At 46.3% G+C, this 22,930-nt stretch overlaps 1 protein-coding gene across 2 annotated transcripts in view; it reads right to left on the minus strand.

Moving 5' to 3' along the window:
- The window catches only part of SPNS2 (SPNS lysolipid transporter 2, sphingosine-1-phosphate), a gene marked incomplete at its 5' end in the record, with an annotated part of 102,011 nt that overhangs the window by 3,312 nt on the left and 75,769 nt on the right, over nt 1–22,930 (minus strand). The window contains 5 exons of one of the 2 annotated variants that reach the window (XR_014541933.1): nt 3,333–3,379; nt 15,331–15,406; nt 18,962–19,125; nt 20,049–20,147; nt 21,952–22,017. Coding sequence is in view for 1 of the 2 variants with exons in the window: in XM_083587753.1 (XP_083443879.1) it covers nt 3,337–3,379; nt 18,962–19,125; nt 20,049–20,147; nt 21,952–22,017 (372 nt within the window). The remainder of the gene's footprint in view (nt 1–3,332; nt 3,380–15,330; nt 15,407–18,961; nt 19,126–20,048; nt 20,148–21,951; nt 22,018–22,930) is intronic. The other variant, XM_083587753.1, reaches the window with a different exon arrangement.

The following is a 22,930-nucleotide window of genomic DNA, read 5'->3' on the forward strand; positions in this document are numbered from 1 at the left end:
ACTGTATTTGTAAAGACGGAAATACATGAGGATGGTATGGGCCTGACTTCATTCCTGGTTTCAATGTAGGATTTTAAAACTCCATGCTTGGGCAATTATATCAACTCAGATAGCCCAAGACTTGGAAGTTACCTAAACAGGGTTTTATTCTCCTGTTCCTCATGACGGCACACGGCTGTAAGCGGTGATAAGTCTTAGGCTTAATTTTCCTTTATAGCTGCTTCAGATACAAAGCAATTTTTTAGGACATGGATCTGTTCCGATCAGGCCCTTACTAAACACACTACAATGCCAAAATATTAAGTTCTTCTGATCTAGTCTGTTCTTGCAAAATTAAAGAGTGAACATGGCATTTTCTTCTAGCAATGAGTGACAACCTGTAATTAAATTGTGACTCTCTCGATTTATTTTACAACAGTCACATCCTGTCTGTGCTGTGAGAGAGCTCAAGCTGGCAAACACTGGCATTCCCAGGTGACCTTCCATCCAGGAACTGACTAGTCCCAGATCAGCTTAGCTTCAGAGAAGGGCCTACAACTCCCCACAGCTATAAGTCATGTGATGCTCCCACTTATGTGCTGTAAGACCAGACAAGTTCCCCCCCCCCAGGGGAAATCGCCAAGCGGCTTTTTACATGCAAACATATGCAATGGTTTGTTACATGCCCAAATATGCAATGGTTTGCTGCATGCAAATATATGCAATGAAACTATTATTTAAGCAATACAGGTAAAGCCACATTTTGGGATTGGGAAGCAAGGGGCTCACCCAGTTTTGGACCCCCAGAGTGGGAAAAGCCATTGTGGACTTGGAGGTGGGGATTTGGAGCAGGAAAATGGCAGGCTGGGGAAAAGTAAAAATGCCCGCTTCCACTTCTAGAGCCTAACTGCTCCCTCTGAAGTGGCATTTTCTGTATTAAAAATGGAGGGGCTGCTGAGCTACTAATACACTTGGAAAGCCTGTTTGCCTAATAATGTACCTAAAGTGATTAAAAAAGACTAAAAGGACTGTCAAATGAATCCCTTGGTGTTCATACGATTAAATTTAATCGCAACTGTAAGAGCTACTTAATAGGATTGTGCAAAGGCTCCTACTGGGATGGCCGGATTCCTTTTATGACTCCAGTAGATGCCCTGTGCAGCCTTTCGCTGCTTCCTTCTAGGAATGCTCTCTTCAATTTAAGAATCACTGAGGGGAGCCTTGAAGTCTGCCTACTCAAACCCACTGCATTTCCAATGCATGGATAGAGGAGCAACTCAATTCAGCATACCTTTAAAGCCAAACATTTCTCATTTTGTCATTCTGAAAGGAATATGCACAAATCAAAGGAGCCAAGCCTTCAAAATCCGCACTCATCCGAATTTTTCAATGCCCTATAAAGCTTTATGGACACAAACACTTCCGCCTTGTGGTTTCACAGGCTTCCTGGCCGCAAGGAAGCCTTAGGCCAGCGGTTCTCAACCTGTGGGTCCCCAGATGTTGTTGGACTACAACTCCCATCATCCCTGAGCTCTGGCCTTGCTAGCTAGGGGTGATGGGAGTTGTAGTTCAGCAACATCTGGGGACCCCACAGGTTGAGAAAGGCTGCCTTAGGCAATGTGCACATTAATGGCTTAAAACACTGCAAGATCCACACACCCACACCCCCATCCCCAGCTGCCCTTCAATTCACATTTGCATGTCATTGTACACATTTCTACGGTCAGATGTGTTTCTGAGCCGCCCTCAGTCAGTTGAGAGGCAGCGTGGATATCTTCATATATGGTTTATGTTTTCAAATCAGATCAAAGCTGTTTTTAGGGTAAATGCCCACAAATGCAACATTACTCAACAAAACAAAACACCCTACAAGACATCTGGATTGTGGCTAATGTCGTGCGCACATGGCTTCACAAACCAGGAGCAGGCATGCACTGGCTGCAGAGTAAATGGAGGTGTCTACCCAGGCTGCGGGCATAGGACTCTCTCTGCAGACAATCACAGAATCATAGAACTGTAGGGCTGGAAGGAACCCCGAGGGTCATCTAGTCCAAACCCCCGTAATGCAGGAATCACAGCTAGAGAATCATGATGGCCATCCAACGTCTGTTTAAAAACCTCCAGTGAAGGCGAGTCCACCACCTTTGAAGGTGGTGTTTTCCACTGTCAAACAGTTCTTACTGTCAGAAAGTTCTTCTTTCTGCCCAGAAGTGGAAAGAAGAGGACGTACCAATGAAAGAAGAGGACTAAGGTGATAGACTTTGCTGAAATGGCAAAACTTTCTGGGTAAGATCAGGCACCAAGATGAAGAAAAAGTGTAATAATGAACGGGGAATTTTTTTAATAGATTATTTTAAAGAGCACTGGAAAAATGTGGAAGCATTAGCAGGATTCTTGTAGAATTTATGAACTGAAGGTGGAATTATGATGTGAAAAATAACTTGAAATTAAGTGGAAATATAATTAGATGCATGAAAAATAAAGAGGGGGAATGGAAATCGGTGGGGGGGAGTCAATCAATGCAAATTTAGATTTGATATGTAAGCATATGAAAATTGTTATCAGAAAAAAATGAAAATATAGATATAGATGGGGACGCAGGTGGCGCTGTGGTCTAAACCACTGAGCCTAGGGCTTGCCGATGGGAAGGTCAGCAGTTTGAATCCCTGCGACAGAGTGAGCTCCAGTTGCTCGGTCCCTGCTCCTGCCAACCTAGCAGTTCAAAAGCACCTCAAAGTGCAAGGAGATAAATAGGTACTGCTCCGGCGGGAAGGTAAACGGAGTTTCTGTGCGCTGCTCTGGTTCGCCAGAAGCGGCTCAGTAATGCTGGCCACATGACCCAGAAAAACTGTCTGTGGACAAACGTCGGCTCCCTCAGCCAGTAAAGCGAGATGAGCGCCGAAACCCCAGAGTCGTTCGTGACTGGACTTAACTGTCAGGGGTCCTTAACCTTTTTTATAGATATAGATATAGATATAGATATAGATATAGATATAGATTATAGATATAGATTATAGATATAGATTATAGATATGGAGATAGAGATATGAAAGTTCTTCTTTCTAAGGTTTTGTCAATCAATCAATGTTTATTAAGGCAAACAGCCAATACACTCCTAAGGTTTTGTCGGAATCTCCTCCCTTGCATTTTGGATCCGTTGGCTCAGATCCTGCCCTCTGGAGCAGCAGAAAGCAAGCTTGCTTTCTCTTCCATGTGACAGCCCTTCGGGTATTTGAAGATGCTCCCCTTCAACACATTTAGCTCCCCTTCAACACATCAGCCCAAAGGCCCAGCAACCACCTTCCAGCCTGCACACACACAGAAGATGCACACATCTCTTTTGGTTTACTCACCGCCTTAGACTTTCACAGAGGCTGGAGGCATCATGAGTTGATTTACTCTGCAAAGCAAGAGGGGGAGGAAAGGTATCAGCTAGTTCCAAAAATTAAAAAAAAACCCACAGAAACTTTACAGACACAGACCCTGACATCGAGAGCAGCCGTCACTGGATGCTCAACCAGACAATACTGAAGCCCATCCTGCTGGCTCACTTGTCATTTTTGGACAGGCGAGCCATTTGTGGAAGAGAAAAAGAAAACAGGCAAGCGGAAACGGCATCGCCCAGGTGCACTGGGCATCCCTCCCACAGTGGCCATGCAAGAGTCGCGCTGCTCCCACACTGGGAACAGTCAAAGACCCAGCAGCATAAATTTCCCAAAGGTTTCTGCAAGCAATGTCACCCCTTCTTTAGCTGGGGGAGATGGTTGTTTTTGTACAGTGCATGTTGACAAGCCATCTTTAGACGACTCCCTACCTGTCATCCATCCATCCCCTCTGGCAATACAACAACATCTGCCTATTTCCTGTCCTTTCCCCACTCCCCATTATCTATTTGTGAGAAAGGATAATAAGCACAGCGTGCCAAGCAGGGGTCTCAGATTACTGGCACAAGATATTAGAGGCAGGGTTGTGTGTGTGTGTTTAATAAAATGGCTATAACACTTTTCTAAAGAGAGAACAGAAGAGAAAAAATCAGACGACAGGCCAGCATACAGGAACAGAAAACAGAAAACCAAACCACCCACTCAATAAAGTGAAAAAACAAGACGGCTTAGTAGTAAAGTTAGAAAAAGCTAAAAATCAACATCTAACTTCAAATTTTTAAAAAGAACACGAACACACATTTGGTGCCCGGTCTAAAGCAATGCTGTCCTTGAGAAAGGCATCCTTTGCCTGGGCTGCTTGAACCTGGGCGCACAAAGCACAATTCCTGCTGGCATTGCCCCTCAAGGGCTTGGGTGCTGTCAGGTGGTGAAGTGGTTGCTCGAGAGCAAACAGGCAAGACTCTGACCTGTCTTTTCCAGCTTTACTATTAGTCCAAAATATTTACAGTGAAGAGCGTCGCAAGTTCATGTCTAGCTCAGTCGCTAGCAGAATCTGAGAGTGGCCAGTCCTTGTACCTCCCCCAGCATAACAGCCGTATGACCCCCATCCTTCTCCTCCCCTCTCTGCGCCGAAACCTACTGCGCAGAGTGGGCGCTGGCAAAGGGGTGCTTCCCTCCTCTCCAGCTTGCTCAGGCTTCGTGTTGAGGCTCTCCCTAGCATCTCCTGGCCCCTGCACTTCCTTCCCTCCTCGCCAGAGGAGGAACTGCTTCGCAAGATCTTCAGAGGTTCCCTATAACACAACTGCCCTTCCACCTCTCGCCTCTAAGCTGATGGCAGTTCCCTGACAGGTGCTCTAAGGGAGGGAAGCAGCACTGCTTGGAGAGGGGGCTTATGTGAGCTGTGGGACCCCCATGGATGCTTCCCCTGAACACCCTCTGCAGCACAGATGGCGGTCGCTGCCTCTGTTATGAGAAGGGCTGGGGAGCCAGTGGCCCTCTAGGTGCTGCCAGACCGTGACTCCCATCCTTCTTGACCATAAGCCAGGCTGACTTGGGACAACAGGAATTGGAAGTCCACGAATATCTGGAGGGTCACAGATTCCCCTGCCTGGCTGTAAAGGAACAATTTGAGGGCCATAAGGCCTGCCTTGTACTCAAGGTGAACCTGATGAACACGCTCCAAATAATAATAATTATAATCATATTCCCAAGCTTGGAAATACTGCTCTTGTCACCCCAAGAGTGCCTGCTTACCCACCAATGGTTCAGGCTTTCTGGGTTGGAACAGGGCTGTAGTGTCTCAGGCCCTATCTCTGCCTTATAGGGAACCTCAGGCTCAGGGGCAAAATATGGCCCCCAGACCCCTCTGACCGGCCCTTGGGAACTCTTGTCAAGTGCTTCTGCATGGTCAAATGTCACCTTGGATCGTGAGGGTGTTTCTCAGTTGCCTGGATGAAGGATGGAGAGATGTGCTCCGCCTTTGTCGTGGTCCTAATGAGCACAGCCTCCTGTACAAAGAGTCACACCTGTTGCCACACCCACCAGTAGTGTGCCATCCCCAAGTTTTTTTTTAAAAAGTCCTTTCCCATTATAGAATTAAAACTTCATTGAAAGCAGCTCTGACCGGTTACCTGAGAGCCCTACTATAGCTCCATGTGGGATGCCTTATTTAAGTCGCTTTGAGTTTAATTTAAAAAGCGACAAATAAGTGCAGTAAATAACTGAAAACAAACCTGTTCCAACCTACTGGGGACAGATCTCCTTTATAAATAGCCCTCCCAAACAAATCTATTTTTCTTGAGATTGCAGATCTTTTTGTTCCTTAAAGAGGAGGAGGCAGCGACATCCTTTTCTGCTATTTTCTGAAAGGAAATAAGCTGCCATTGTTTTCTTTTTTAAAAAAAAGTAGCAGAAAAGTAGAGAAAAATGAGATCTTGGAATTCGGAAAAGCTCTTTGTCCGCTGTAACCTTCTGCAGGGTTTTTTTGTTTTGCTTTGCTTTTGGAAAACATCCCTGTCCTGTTGCCTGCTCCACCTTCTCACTCACTATAATATAGCTTGCTGGTTGCAGGAATCTGCAGTGTTTAATCCAGGACGGACTAAAACTCATTCCACAACCTTTGCGAACTTCTACAATTAAGGAGGGTTTGCAGCAGCTGCTATTTTATTCTCGCCCACCTGCTCCAAAATGAGTCATTCAATTATTTCTAAAGGTATTTTAAAAAGGGATCTAATTTGATGCCCGGAAAGCTTTCCTGGAGAACCCTCAGGGCGTCTTTGCGCTTCTGTGCCCCTTCTACTGGTAAACCGCTGGTTTCAGCGGAACGCTGCAATTTCCCCATATGTCACCAGCCTGCATTTTGACCCTTCCACGTGTCACCTCCTGGCGTTGTCTTATTTTCTATGGCACTGGGAAGAAAGCCAAAAGCAGCATCACGTTCATTGTAGGAACTTCAGGTGAGCCCTGGCCCAGGGATGGCATGCGTAAACCTTTCAACTGCAGTTTCGCTTCTCCACGTTTCCACACCTCTTTGCCATTTTCAAAAGTCCTCAGGAAAATTCACCAGCATTTTAGTGCAAATTTCTCCCATGCACATTTTTGTACTCAATTCTGCCAAATATAGGAATTTTTGCCATGCATTTTCCTGCAACATAATGCATTTTGTGCATTACTTCCACTCATACATGCATTTTAAAAAGCACACTTATGTGCATGCGTTTTTTAAATGCGTTGTTTTTTAAAAAAACAGGATTAATTTAGGGGTGGGGAATCTGTGGCTCGTCACAAGTTTTTGGACTCCAATTCCCATCAGCCTCAGCAGCAAGGCTAATGGTCAGGGATCATGGGCTTTGGAGTCCAGCATCATTGGAAGGCTACCCCTGATCTCCCCAATGAATCTGCTAAATGTTACATTCCAAGAAAAGCGGAAAGGAGGAAAAGGCCTGAGCTGATTGAGCTAAAAATATTCCATCTAGTTACATATTGCTTGACAAGCAACGACAGTGACTCCAAGCCTTTAAGGGAGCTGGCTGTGCTTTAGGAACCAATGGCCGGTTTGCTCAAAGGAAAAGTCACAACCGATTAGGCCACTTGAAAACGTTAGTGTAAGAATGAGAGAGGATGCTGTTCCTGAACAGATCTGGGAGACTCGTGTGTTGAAGGCCAGCCAGGGGATTGGACATACTAATGGAGGATAAGAGGGCCTTACCAGTAGTCATTTGTTACGAAGGGATAGACAGAATAGTGTGGTCGCACCCTCGACTTTATGGAGTTTTATTTGAAGGAGTCCTTTATTTCCAAGTCAACTTACAAAGCATGGGTTATTAAATTGGCTTGTGCACAGTTAAGATTAACCACAGTTTAGTACTCAGATGCAACATTAAACTGTAGTCAATCAAAAACAGAAGTGAGAGCTTCCCGACTCATGGCCATGCTGGAGGAGTCAAGGGGAGCACATGAGTCCAAGACTTGCCTTGGCTCATTCTAAATAACTGGTTGTGTTTGAGTGCTACACTAAACAACAGTTCATCACATCATCCAGATGTGGCCAGCTACTCAGCCCTGATTCGTCTCTTTCTGCCACTGCTATCGCCAATGCTTCTCTCAAGGTTTTTACCTTCCTGGCCTGTTTTGCTTCAACAATTTGAAGGGGAGGGGGATTCAGGTCTGTCATCTAGCTCCTTTTCCTTCCAGAGGAAAACTCGGGAGGATAAAAGCCAGCATTAAAAAAGAGAACAAAATCAATAGCGTTCCCTTCTCTCTTCCCCAGGCAACAAAGCGTCAAGGGCTCTTCATTAAGCAACCAAGTGTTGAGACAGAGATAAAACTCCAAAAGACAAAACTGCCCTACACTTTCAGCAATTAGGACTGAAACTGAAAGCTTGCCATTCTCCTCCTTATAACGGCGGATTTGCACACGGGCAACCTATATACCAGGTGCCTGCAAGAAAGTTGTTCTACTCCAATTCCCATCAGCCTAAGCCAGCAGGGCTAAAGTCAGGGCTGATGGGAGTCATAGTCCGAGGCTAGATAGCTCAGTCGGTAGAGCATGAGACTCTTAATCTGAGGGCTGTGGGTTCAAGCCCCACGTTGGGTGAAGAAATTCCAGCATAACAGCTTTCAACAAGCAGAGAGTTGCCATTTTGCATGGAGGAGCAGTCCATACCATGAACCCCTTCTGACCTGTAGTGGCACAATGCAAGGCACAACTCAAAGAGAACTAGCCCCTGGAGTCCGAAACCATCAATGGCTACCCCAGTCCTGTGATAAAGCCCTTCTCACCTTGCACAGCCTAACTGGTTGCAAAACAAAGATCTCCCACCTCCAAATCATCTGCCCTAATCATTTTTAAAGGATGCACTCGTCATCGCTCCTCCACACTTGTAAAAGCTGCTAAAAGCCTGCCAATATTTCTGTCACACAGGAATATTCGCAAACACACTGAGAGGGGGGAAATGTCAAGATTGTGTGTGCGCACGCTTGCAACTGCTTTTGAAGCTGTTGTGCCACATTTTGGTACATTGCAAATATTCAGCAGTTTACTTTCCTGGGTGACACCAGATTAAATGAAATGAACTCAGGAACTGGGGCAAATCAGCCTGTTGTCTGAGATTGAAATGGACCCTTGTCCCCTGATTTCTGTGAAAATGAGTGTTGCATACAGTACATAACCCACAAATGGTTGGGGGTCGCTGGCATAGAACATCTCAAGGCAACTTTAAACGGCTCTGATCATAGCTGGACATTTTAAGCATTTGCCCCAGGTATGTTCCACAGAGCTACAAGCCAGCTCTATGCTTCATTTACATACATCAATTCTTAAAAAACCCCAACACTTCAGGACTTTTCAAATACCACTTCGAAACTTAAAAGACCGTTTCGATACCACTTGTCCTTGTTTTAATGGCAGCTGGAAGATTTTTAGTTGATCAGGCTGCTTAACAAAGATTTCAAACTTTCTGCTTTATGTGTGATTTTTATACTGAATTTATCTACATTCTTCTGTGTTGCACTTTTATTTCTGCTTTAAACCTAACTGCTGTATAACAACTAATACCAGTGTACTGGAAGAAGCAAAGATCACCAGTGTTGAAGCAATGATTCTTCAACATCAGCTTCATTGGACTAGTCATGTTGTGTGGATGCCTGCTTATCGCCTTCCAAAGCAACTACTCTATTCCGAACTTAAAAATGGAAAGCATAATGCTGGTGGTCAACAAAAGAAGTTTAAAGACTGTCTCAAGGCAAATCTAAAAAAATGTAGTATAAACACTGACAATTGGGAAACGCTTGCGAGAGCTCCAATCGGAGAACAGCCTTTACCAAAGGTGTCATGGGCTTTGAAGACTCTCGAACTCAGGACTCAAGGGAGATACGTGCTAAGAGGAAGGCACGCTTGGCAAATCCACACCGTGGATTGGCCCAGAAACCAATGTCCCCACTGTGGAAGGACGTGTGGATCCAGAATTGGCCTCCACAGTCACTTACGGACTCATTGTTAAAACCGTGTTTATGGAAGACAATCTTACTCAGCTACAAGTGATCACCAAAGATGAAGCAGCAGTAGCAGCAGCAGCTGTATAATGTTTAGGGAACTTACATTATGAAGGGGCAGGCAAATGCAAGTAACACCTTAACCTCTCTATAATTGGAAGTGTGTGTGAGAGAGAAAGAGAAAGACAGGGAGAGCATCTATCTTTTCATCCACTTGTCAAGCGCTCTTCTTATAACTGTGATTATAGGGCAGTCAAGAGGTCTTAAGGGACACTCCATCTTAACCCTAGGATTTTGAAACAAGCAGCCTTTCAAGCCCCAACCTGTGCAGGCCAGCATGCGCTCAGAATGCGATACCCAGATTAATTCGTTAGCGAAGCCTGAGACCTTCGACCCCTTGTGTCCCGGCCTCGCTTATGATAAATGGGTTTAATCTAAAGCTTATGCGCTGGAACCTATGGTCAATGAATAGGTCCGCAAACCACTTACATGCAGCCTTTTTCCAGGCCTGCCATTGGTGGGATAAATCAGGGTCTTGCTCTGAATCCAATTGGGGAATACACATATCGACAAATGATTCTGATTTCCAGGTAGGATTTTAGACACAGAGGGGGCTTTCTGGAAGGTATCCGTGGCTACTGGATACACTTCTCTCTCTTTTTTGCTTACCATACTTTTCCGTGTATAACATGCCCCCATGTATAAGACGGCCCCTATTTTGGGGGACTCAAAATTAAGAAAATTGGGGGGGATTGCCCTGAGTTATTGAGCTTTTTGGGGGGGGGGGAATTGCCTGGCCAATCCTGCCAGTAGCACACGTTGCAGAAGCCAACAATAGTCAGCCCCTCGCCACCAGCAGCCGCCAATCGCCCGCCCAATTGACACAACAACAGCCAATCGACAGCAGCCCTCGCCGCAGCCACCAATCACCAGAACAATCGCCACAAACAACCTCCTACTTGCGGCAACAACCAATCACCCGTCCCCACTCTGAACTGCCCATGTATAAGATGACCCCAATTTTTTAAACATTATTTTAACAGGAAAAAACCTCGTCTTATACAGTGGTGCCTCGCAAGACGAAATTAATTCGTTCCGCGAGTCTTTTCGTCTTGCGATTCTTTTGTCTTGCGAAGCACGGTCCGTCGCAACTGCACCTCTTCAAGCGGCTTTAAGAAAAAAGGGAACAAACTCGCAAGACGTTTTCGTCTTGCGAAGCAAGCCCATAGGGAAAATCGTCTTGCGAAGCAACGCAAAAACCGAAAAACCCTTTCGTCTTGCGCGTTTTTCGTCTTGCGAGGCATTCGTCTTGCGAGGTACCACTGTACACGAAAAAGAATGGTACCTGGAGACAATTCTTATCAGATTTACGGGTGAAGTAAAATATCTGCTTATAGACGTGTGAAGGAGATGCATCTTATAAGAGAGCTCAAATCAACAACGGCAAGCATAAAAGGAGGTTCTTTGTAAACAGAAAAATGGTAGCCCCTCCGGCACCTTCTCTGTGACTGGCAGGGAGGCCAGAGTCCCAGTTTGTAAGTCAATCAAACGGTGCAAAACAGGACCTGACCATTGTTCTGAGAAAGAGAAAGACTGGAAAGAAGCATGCAAAAGTCAAAATAATTATAGCAAATACTGGTAACAAGAGGCATCTGCGTCAGCATCTTTTTGGTGATGCAGTTCTCCAACCAGGCAATGTTTAAAAAATGCACATATTAGTGGAAAGTGTGCATAAAAATGAAAGTACTGGTGAAAACAATATAGAAAAATGACTTGCAAAAATGCAATTTTGCACTTGCAAAAATATGTATAGTACATTAGTCCAAACTATACACAAAAATGTGCTTGTTAGGAGAAATTCACACAAAATGCTACAGATTTTTAAGAGAATTTTTTTTAAAGTATCACAAATTGCTGCAGAAATGTGGTGGACTGAACTAATTATTGGAAAAATGAAAAACGGAGAGAAGCAAAATGGACGGATCCTTCCACCCCTAATGCAGGGAGATTGCCTGCTGAATAATACCTCCTAGGCCAGTCAGAATGGAAAGAGGAAGGATGTCAGAAGGGAGACAGAAAATAAAAATAGACAGGTTGGTACCAGAGCGTCTCTCTAGAGAGAAAGCGCAGAGGGCAGAGTTTGGATGCCTCTGGTTTTCAGAAACAAAATCAGCTGGAACACTCCTCAGAAGACTCAGCCTGGACTAGATAGCACTGAGGATCTACCTGGCTGAGATCAAGAAACGAATCTACCACATATCTGCCCGTTGCTAGGAAGGGAATGGAGAATGTGATCACAGGGACATAAGAAGATCCTGCTGGATGAGCCCATCTAACCCAACATCTTGTTTTCACAGAGGCAAGCCAGATGTCTACAAGAAACTGGCAAAAAGGAGGTTCTTAGGGTGTGTGTGGGGGAATCAAAACTTCTGAGTTCAGAATCAAGCATGCAGACTGGTCAGGCAAAGGAGGAATGCCAGAGATTTTATCTGCTTGCATAATTTCAGTTTTGATATTTGAGCTCCTTCAAGGCGAAGTGGTAAACACAAAACACCCCCTTTCTGGACCCTGTAACCAGCAGTGACGTCAAGAAATCCTTGGCAAATGCCAATTCCTGACTGCAGAGGCAGCCAGAAAGGCATTTGGCAGTGACCTCTGTGAGTTACATTTTAGGGTTACAGTTCTCTGATTCAGCCGCCCGCAAAAAAGGACTCTTCAAGGAACCATCGGAAGCTGGCCACAAGTCTCCCCACGCAACTTACTAACACATGCCGCGCTCCTTAAATCTCATAAAGAGATTTTCATCTCGCTCCTTCCAGGAGAGACATTGCTAAAGGACTCACAGCGCAGTCTGATGACAAATACCTGCATTAAAATGTGCATATTCTTATCGGCATGTCTTGATGACTCTGGGAAATTAACAAGGCCAGGCTGGGCTGAGGTCCCACCAGCACTGCACTTTTTGCAGCTGCCTTATAAGTAAAGGGTTTTTCTTTGGAAGCTTAAAAGCAGCTCAAAAGAGGTATTGTAAAGCTGGAGAAGGTTCTGCAAAGGACAACCGGAAAGATCAAGGAGATGGAGTGATTCCCTTTCAAAGAAAGGTTGCAGCATTTGGGAATTTTGAGTTTAGCAAAAAGGCAAGAGATGACACAGTAGAAACTTATTAAATCATGCATGACGTGAAGAAAGTAGACTGAAAAACCTTCTTCTCTCTGTCTCCTAACACCAGAACTCATAGACCTCCAATGAAGCTGAATGTTGGAAGGTTCAGGAGACATAAAAGAAAGTCCTTCTTCACACAGTGCCTAGTTAAACTGTGGAACTCATGTCCACATGAGGCAGTGATAGCCACCAGCTTGGAGGGCTTCAAAAGAGGGTTGGGCCAATTCATGGAGGATCAGCCTGTCAATGGCTAGTAGCCATGAATGCTATGCTCTGCCTCTACTGGAAACCACAGGAGGGGAGAGGACTGCTCTTGTGCTCCTGCTTGCCAGTTTCCCACATGCATCTAGTTGGCCACTGTGAGAACAGAATGATGGACAAGATGGACAATTGGCCTGATCCTGCAGGCTCTTCTTATGGTATTAAAAGTGGGTTGGGAAGGGTAGAAGATTGGGGACCTCCAGTAAAAGACCCTGGGATTGTGATCCCTGGGCCACCCACCAACAATGGCCCTGCTCTCAGGCAAGAGATCCCAGAACATATACAAAAATGCATATTTTAGGGTAAAGTCCCCACAAGTATGCAAAGTATGCAAGTATGTCTTGCATAGAAAAAGACATCTTCACTATACAGCTTTCATTTTATGCTGAAGATACACCTCTTTTCCCTGGTCTTTCGCGCTTGAGATGATGGGCTCCATAATCCACACAAGGTGACCAAAGCTACTTGACATCTCAGATCACATCCCTGAAACCCTGGAACCTTAGTGTTCTGTGCATCTAAAATTATTATTATTAATTATTGTTGTTATTAGGTTGATTGGTAATCTTGTGCAATACTTAAATCCCTGCAGATCTCTAGCATCGTCCACCAACCTCCACTTAGCAAATTTATCTAGGCAAGAGGACTTGTGGAAATGTTGCTTGTACAGAAAGCTCACTCTCTAACCAGGAGACCCTGTAGCATATTTATTGTTGTCATCATTGCTAAGGGTAAAATGCCTAAACTTTCTTGAAGCTTTTATAGAACAATGCAAAACGGGACAAAGCAGAGTTATGATTCAACACCTGCGAATCTGAAGCGGACTGGAGACACACAGATCTGGCTGCCCCTTATCCCTGATCCCAACCACTAAAGAAGTATTCCTCCTTTCCCGCCCCACAGGGAGGAAATGTCTCGTCCGAGATTGTGCAACAGGTGCTCATGTCGCCCGCAAACAAAAGCTAGCGAGCTTTCTTCCTTCATAATTTTCGGCTTTCTCAGGCGCAAATCTATGCAGGCTGAGCATTATCTAATTCCGTCAAAATAAGGTTTCTTCAGCGGAGTTGCGTTGTAGGAAAAAAACAGGCTCGTTAGAATTAAAAGAGTCGGGATCCTAAATGCAATAGTGCCAGTGCGGTGCTCAGCTGCAGGGAGTGCACGAGTGTCGTGACACAGAAATTCATGCAGTGCTATTGCAAGGCCTTACAGAGCGTTTGATCTCAAGCAGAGATGGGGAAATGGGGGCCCGCAAGACACTGATGGACTCCGACACCCATCAGCCCCAGCCAGCATACCCAATAGCCAGGGATGATGGGAGCTGTAGTCCATCAACGTCTCGAGAGCCACAGGTTTCCTATCCCAGGTCTAACAGACGACAAAGCACATGCTTTCAGAAGGTTCTCGCTTCCTTCCTCTTCCGCAGTGTAGCAGCTTTGCCAGCTCTCCCTGTGCTCCGTAATTGACTTAATGTCACGGTTTCATAGCCAGGTTCTTGCTATCGTTTGCTCCATGCTGTTTTTGTTTATTGTTTCAAATCGCAGGAGGTTGGCAATGCTGCATTCCTTCTGAGCAAGCAGCTAAGGTAAAGGCTGATCTGCATTTCTGCTGGCAAAGAGGAAACCCATCATATATGTAGATATTTGAAAAATCTCCCCAAAAGGGAAAGAAAACCAGGGTGGGTTGGGGGGGGGGGACACACACAACAACCCAGGGAAGCCTGTGGAATTATCTGCTACAAAGATTTCCAAGGAAAAGTGGACAGATATCCCACCAAGCGTGGTAGGATGCCTCAAAAAACATTGAATGCGCTTTTGAATCGAGAATGCAGCTTCCTAAGAACCTCAGATTCCCTCTCAAAAACAGTTGGCAAAGCTGATAGTCCTCATGGTTTTCCAGCAGGCATGTGATGCCTGCTGAAATTTTTAGAAAGCTGAGGAGTGGGGTGAATAAGGTTTTCAGTGGGGTGGGGGGAGTGCTTCAGGACCCCACATTAGCAAAACTGGAATAAATAATGCAAATTCGCTGAAGTTGAACGAATTGCATAGCTCACAGAACCGAGCCTCCTCCCCAAGCAGAGGATTCCGTAAATGTTAATGTATTTATTTATTTAAAATCACCTTAATGTAAAGTTTTAATGTCAGCTCTGGACGAAGGAAGAGGCCAATGATGAGAACGGATGCCATGCCAGCCACCCCGAGCCACAAAAGGATTGGGGTGGATTATAGGTCTAAATTCATAATGCATTAAAAATAAATACACGGCTATCAAAATCTGCCCAAAATCGTATCGCATAACGTAAGAGCAGATCCACAAACATGCCTACGGAACCACATGTTTTGGAAACAGCCGCCCGCAAGAAGCAGCCTGGTCCAAAAAATAAAAAACAAATTTCCCAGCAGAAAAGAAGTTCAGATTTCTGTGTGTTTTCCTTTGGCGCTGAAATTATTTACATATATGGTGGGTTTTCTTCCCCTTTCCATCTCCTGGCCAGTGAGTAGAAGCTTTCTTTTTTTCCTTTAAAGAAAGAAGACAAAAACACACACCAACTAACCCCAAGTTGTAGCGGTCATGTGGCTGTGTCTTCCGAGTTACTGGAGGTGCCCGTGGCGAGGCGGTCCAGATCCGTGCTGAAAAACACGCAGCTCCAGGTTGGTTGGGTTTCATTTTTACAAGCCCCCCAAAGGCTCAGCAGAGATAATTACGGTATCTTTTGAGGAGAGGAGTGACAGGGCACTCAAGTATTATTTCATATTGTAAACAATATCTAGTCAGACTCTCTTTCTCTCTCTCTCTCTCTCTCTCTCTCTCTCTCTCTCACACACACACACACACACACACACACACACACACACACTGTATTTGGTGGTGTTGTTTTTAATTGCATCTCTATCCCACCTTTCCTCTAAGCTTAAGGTGGCACAGTTTTTCTTCCCCACCTTATCCCCACAACAGCAACAACCCTGCAAGGTAGGTCAGGCCGAGAGACTGTGACTGGCCCAAGATCTCCCACTGAGCTTCACAGCTCAGCAAGGATTTGAGCCTTGGTCTCCCGGCTTCCAAGTCCAATTCTCTAACTGCTACACCATGATGGCTTATATTTCATACAGTAAACCTGCAGCTTGCACATTCAGCCTTATAGGTATGGCCGGGGGGTGGGTGGGGGAGTAATTAAAAGAAGAAGAAAAATGACTTTGGCAATCCCACCTGCCATTGCACCCAATGTGTTTTGACTATGGTTTTGGCATGAAGCGTGATCCCCAGAACGTAACCCCCCCACGTAAGTTGTCGGCTTACTGTATATTAGGTAAAGGTAAAGGGACCCCTGACCATTAGGTCCAGTCATGGACGACTCTGGGGTTGCAGTGCTCATCTCGCTTTACTGGCCAAGGGAGCCGGCGTGCAGCTTCTGGGTCATGTGGCCAGTATGGCTAAGTTGCTTCTGGCAAACCAGAGTAGCTCAAGGAAATGCCATTTACCTTCCCGCCGGAGCGGTACCTATTTATCTACTTGCACTTTGACGTGCTTTTGAACTGCTAGGTTGGCAGGAGCAGGGACCGAGCAACAGGAGCTCACCCCATCGCGGGGATTCGAACCTTCTGATCGGCAAGTCCTAGGCTCTGTGGTTTAACCCACAGCGCCACCCGCGTCCCTGTATATTAGAGCCGAGCTAAAATGGCTGCTATGATCCTTTGAACATTTCCCATACTCCTCGGCAAAGGCTCTAGCCTGCTGTTTTCTGGGTCTAAATGGCACCCCTATTTTATATCCTGCCTTTCCTCTGTGCAGCTCAGGGTGGCGCATGAGGTTCTCCCCCGTCCCACTTCAACCTCACAACAACCCTGTGAGGTAGGCCAGGCTGGCGTGTAAGTGACAGGTCCAAGGTCACCCAGTGAGCTTTATGGCCAAGTGGGTGGGTGAGATTTGAATCGCGGTCTCTCATTCATGTTCTGCCACGCTGTCTCACAGAGAAGCGGGGAGCAGAAGGAACCTGCCCTCCTCCTTAGAGAGGCAAACATGGCTGAGGCTCTCTTGCATTGACCTGCCCACCCCACAGCACAGTCAAACGTACGTGTCCGTTCAAGCAGGCCCTTTTAAATTAATTAAACTGCCTCCAATCCAGTTTCTGGCTGTGACAACATTCCCCCCCCTCCTCCTGCCCCCCGACACACTACATGAGCTTTTAACTTAATTAAAATTAAAAGGTGGTGGCGGGAGAAACAGCAGCTCTCCTATCCTATATTGAGAGCAGCTTCTGATATTCTGGAAGGTTGCAACACTTGCTGGATTGGGGCCACCATAGATCGCACATGGCCTGAAGGTTTAACTTGAGCCAAGCTTCTGAGCATGTCCAGAGTTGAAAATGAATAACCCCAGCCCAGTCTTTAAAGTGTTGTATTAGGGGGCAGGGATTCCACAGCAAAGGGGTGCAGCTTCCAGATAATACTGAGCTCTGCTTCGGTCTTTTCTCCCGCCGCCTCCTTATTTCTAACATTACGACGATTGCTAAATCAGTCAAGGACTGCCTATAGGCCTTCTTTCCCTTCCCTTCAATTATGACCCCAGTTGCTGCCTCATTATGCTCTCTTGCAGTCGCCAGGTATAAAATATGACCGAGATGCTGTGGTCTGCCAGAACAGCTGGGAGTTCCAGCATTCCCTTCTTCAAATCAGATTTCCCGGTCTCAGAATAATGGGGCGTCTTTACAGCGAAGAGCTTCTTGTGCAGTCAGTCAAAGCTGCTTTCTTCGAGATGGTGATTTAGAGCTTTGCGGAAAAGTCTCGGGCCCAGGAAGCTGGAAAGTCATTCCACGGGAAGGGAGCTTGTGCCAGTTTGACAAGTGCCAGGACGGGGATCTTCCAGGCAGAACGCCAATAAACTAAGCCATGCTTATGCTACGAATATAAACTAGTCAGAAGTCCATTTGGCTACCAGGACTTGCTCCATCAAAGGCAGGCAGCACTGGGTATTGGAGAAGGCCCAGGAACTGACAGAGGGGCAGGGGGCCACTGCCAAACTCCAGAGTCCCTTGGGCCAGGGGACAGGCTGTAGCTCAGTGATGGAGCAAATCCTTTGCATGAAAAAGACCCCCCAACATCTTCAGGTAGGGCTGGGAGAGAGACACACCCAAGAGAGCTGCTGCCAGTCAGAGCACACAACACTGAGTTGGATGGACCAGTGGTTTGACTTGGTCTAAGACAACTTCTTATTTATTTATATATATATATATATAAGCAAAATTCATATATCGCTAGTGATAAAAAACAACAACAAAACGGCTTACAACAACCATGCACAGAACCACACAATAAAAAACCATATACAAATTTGAAACCTGCTAACTATTATGGAAAGATGCATTATTCTCAATTGCCTGCATAAGCCAGCCTGATGGAAGAGAAAAGTTTTGGGACAGAAGGGGCCTGCTGAATCTCTCTTGACAATACTGAGCCAGTGACACAAAAGGCTCTGTTTCTTGCTGCCATCAAATAGGCCTCACCATGACCCACGGTGCTCCTGCAGATGTTCAACCCGGAATATAAGAGTTCAGGCAGTTCCCTGAGGTACCTTGCACCTGAGTTGTTCAGGTCTTAGTAAATTATGTTCCTATGGAAAGGAGCTCACTCACAAAGGGAGAGAGCCTGAGGAGGTCAACACGCCCAGGTGCCCCCACAAAACCTGGGAACTGGCACCAGCTTCCTCCCCCCAAACAGCCCTGGGAAATATAGCTTTGTGAAGGCACCAATCTTGCTTTGTTCGAGATCACTCTCCCTTTTCATGTACCGTATTTTTCGCTCTATAAGACACACCAGACCACAAGACGCACCTAGTTTTTGGAGGAGGAAAACAAGAAAAAAAATATTCTGAATCTCAGAAGCCAGAACAGCAAGAGGGATTGCTGTGCAGTGAAAGCAGCAAACCCTCTTGCTTCTGGGATAGCTGCGCAGCCTGCACTCGCTCCATATGACGCACACACATTTCCCCTTACTTTTTAGGAGGGAAAAAGTGAGTCTTATAGAGCAAAAAATACGGTAACTGGGTTCCTTGATCAGCAACGGCAACAGTCAAATGGGTCTGAATCTCATCTGACTGCGTAGTGCGGACATGCTTTTTCCCCACCGGCTGTAGGGGCACCAACCCAAAGCTGGCATATACAATATCATATGCAAATGGCGGATACTCACTGTTGCTCTGCTTTGGCTCGATCGCTCAGGAAGAAGAGGGCCGTGGCTAGGAAAAACATCCCCCCCAGGACGACGACGAAAGGGCAGAGCATAAGTGCGTAACCTAAGCTGAGGAATTCCCAGAGCGGCGATTCCTTTGTGCTCTGGCGAATCAGGTCAGAGATCTGGAGAGGAAGCAGAATTGGGGTCGGGGAGAGGGGGAGAGAAGTTAGTATCTTTGCGGGTGCAGTTTATTCGGTATGACAGCGATCGCTCGCTTGCAAAGATGTGTGGGACTCTCAAGAGATGTCAAGAGGGAAAGAAATACGATGGTTGCTACGATAAACTGGCTCCTTTCCTCATTGTCAGTCAGGGTTTCCAATTGTTATGCTTCCCTCCTGCTGGTCTGCAAAAACCCCTGCATGGAGGGCAGGAAAAGCCAGACTAGATTAGTCACGGATAAGAGCAGGAAGTGTCACCCACAGCTTGGTGGTACAGCACGTGTGATTGAAGAGGGTCCCAGGTGCAACCCCTGGTTTCCCCAGTGAAGCAGAAGACCAGAGACATGATTTTGCCTCCTCTTCCCCCGCTCCAGTCCTTGGTACTTTCAGACCCTCCAAGTGCCCCGATTTTCCAGGGACAGTTGCAGATTTACAGAAGCCACTCTGGTTTCTTATTTTATCCTGGAATGTCCTGCTTTGCCTTAGGGCTTCCCTATTTTCATCAGGGAAATGTTGGAGGGTATGGAGTTATGCGACCCCCGAGCCAAGGAGATAAGTTTAGAAGACATCTGAAGGCAGGCCTTTAAAAAAAAAAAAAGTTTAATGTTTTATTATGTTTTTATATAGGTTGGAAGCCGCCCAGAGTGGCTGGGCCAATCCAGTCAGATGGGTGAGGTATAAATAAATTAATAATGATGATGATGATGATGATGATAACAACAACAGCAACAAGTAGTAGTAACTGTATAGGACATCCCTATTTTCATCAGAGGAATGTTGGAGGATATGCACTTTCCTTCCTTTGGTGGGGAGACATGATTGCCTTGCAAATGAGAGTCAAGCCTCCCAACACATCCCTGACCCAGACACCCCAAAAATGCACTTACAAATCCAATCAGGTAAGGGCTCCCAGCGTCTCCCAGAAGGTGTGAGGTGAAGCTTTGCAAAGCTACTGCAGTTGCCCGGCGTGTAGGAATAACCACGTACTGGCAGGGAGAAATATATTATTTATTATCGTTGCATTTATATCCCTTCTTTCCTCCAATTAGCTCAACGTGGCATTTACGGACTCCCACTCTGCGTATTATCCCTCACCACTGACAGGCTCAGGGTGACCCAGTAAGCCTCATGGTCAAGTGGGGATTTGAACCCTGGTCTCCTTGGTCCTTGTCCAACACTCTATGGGTAAAGCATTTCGACAACCAGTCAGTCAAATGACTAGCCCACACTGGGATGTGCCATTTAGCACAAGCATGAATTTGGGGACCATGTGGTTACAGAAAAGAAAATGGCGGCAGAGCTGGCCTGATCTTGGTTGTACTTGGACCAATCTAAGAGTAGACCTACTGCAATTAGAGGCCTATACATTTAAAGATGTATCAAAACAACCATGGCTTCCCCCTGACTGCAGGAGAGAGACCCCCACAGTTGTGTGGCAAACCTATACAGTACTTGCCATGGACTGGCTGGATGGAGAAGGAATGGTGGGAGGAACCAGCTGGGGAACTCCCAAGGGATCGGTGGTGGGACGTTGGGTCCCTCAGTATTGTGAACACCCAAGGTAGGGAACCTGCAGCCCTCCCAGAGTATTGACTGGGTATTGGCCCACCCTCAGTATTGACTGACTGGGGTATTGGCCCTCCTTCAGTATTGACTGACTGGGGTATTGGCCCACCCTCTGTATTGACTGACTGGGATATTGGCCCACCCTCAGTATTGACTGACTGGCGTATTGGCCCACCCTCAGTATTGACTGACTGGGGTATTGGCCCTCCCTCAGTATTGACTGACTGGGATATTGGCCCACCCTCAGTATTGACTGACTGGGGTATTGGCCCACCCTCAGTACTGACTGACTGGGATATTGGCCCTCCCTCAGTATTGACTGACTGGGGTATTGGCCCACCCTCAGTATTGACTGACTGGGGTATTGGCCCTCCCTCAGTATTGACTGACTGGGGTATTGGCCCACCCTCAGTATTGACTGACTGGGGTATTGGCCCACCCTCAGTATTGACTGACTGGGATATTGGCCCTCCCTCAGTATCGACTTACTAAAGTTAGTGTCTAACAACATCTGAAGGGCCAGAGGTGCCACATCCCTGCTCTGTAGCCACTGGGGAAATCTGTGGGGCCCTCTGGAAGTTATCAATCCATAATTCCCATCTGGAGGGCCAGAGTTTCCCCATACTTGTAGCAAAGGATGGTGGGTGGGTGCCCTTTTAAAGAGCACTTAGAAAAGAAAAAAAAAACCCAGCCAAACATTAGTTCCTGCCCAAGTTTGGAAAATAAGTCAATTACAGGCCTGAGTGAACCAAAAGTGCACCACAGTAGCTGGCTCGGATATCCCTGCCAAAGATGGCGGCAGGTTGGCTAAGCCAGGAAGCAGAGCGTGGGATCGCCCCGGTTGCTCCGAGCTGAGCTGCACACACAACTCAGGAAGCCGGAGGAAAGACCACAAGGGTTGCCCTGGCAAGGCCTCACCTCCTAAAATAGAGGCCTGGGGGAAGGGCTAGCGTTGCCACCAATGTCCTCTTCGCACCACAAAAAAAATGAGCAGAGCTATTCATGGCATCACACAGGGCACCACTAAGCTGGCTCTGAGGGCTAGGCAGAGAGGCCTGGAGGGACACATTGGGCGCCCAGCCCAGAGGTTCCTCACCCCATCCTTCTTAAGATTCCGCCATAATGGCAACAGGATGCTGAACTCTGCACCAGTGCAATTGCAACATTATGGACTGTGTGTGGCCTTCACCAACACAGTTAAGAGCACTCCCCATCCCAGCTTACCATGAGTATGTCAGCAGTGATGGCCCAGTTTGAAAACAAGAGTGTCTCACCGATAAAAATGCAGACCTGTTAATGAAACACAGACAGCACCAATTGTTTAGTTTTTACCACGTTTTAAGCAGATTTCGCAAAATGGTTGTACTCGCTCCCACCGCAACCAAATGCACAGCAATTTACTTTATTGCACTGTGAAATTTGTCTGCTTGTTTCCTTTTGTTTTGGAGGGAGATTGGAAATGTTCTTAGACAGATACTAGACAAATTCTCATTAATTATGGTTGTGGGCAGTTAGCTGGAGGTGGGAGAATCTATATATTGCAAGGAGAGAGATAGAGGGAGCTAAACAGCAGACAGAGAATATTTATTTTATTGATAGTATTTATGTATTCACTGCGAGTGTTTGCATAGTGAGTCAACAATTTCCATTAATCTCTATGGGAACATTTCTAATGTGTTCCAGACCACAGAATTTTGATCCCCAAATGACAGGAAAACCCCAGGAAAACCCTTGAAGGGGGAAAATGCTCTCTTATTTGTCTGATCTCCCCCCTCCCCCCTCCCCCCATGGTTTCTGGCAAAATGGATGCCATGGACCAGGAAAACACAAAAAGTAAGGCTTCTTTAAGGCTGTTTACTTGTTTACAATACCACATGCGGGTCCAGATATGTGAATCTCTGGTGCATAGCTGTCAACTTTTCCCTTTTCTTGTGAGGAATCCTATTCGGAATAAGGGAATTTCCCTTAAAAAAAGGGAAACGCTGACAGCTATGCTCTGGTGTGCATAGCAAGGTTTGGATACTAATTCCTCATGTTTGAATAAGTGAATTTTCGTATAAGGAGTGTTTGGGTAGCGGGACCTTGGGAGCTTGTGGACTCTCCTTCCTTGGAAGTTTTAAAGCAGAGGTTGGATGGCCATCTGTCATGGATGCTCTAGCTGAGATTCCTGCATTGCAGGGGGTTGGACTAGATGACCCTTGGG

The sequence above is a fragment of the Podarcis filfolensis genome (genome assembly GCF_964270895.1).
Source record: "Podarcis filfolensis genome assembly, chromosome: 15".
NCBI lineage: Eukaryota > Metazoa > Chordata > Lepidosauria > Squamata > Lacertidae > Podarcis > Podarcis filfolensis.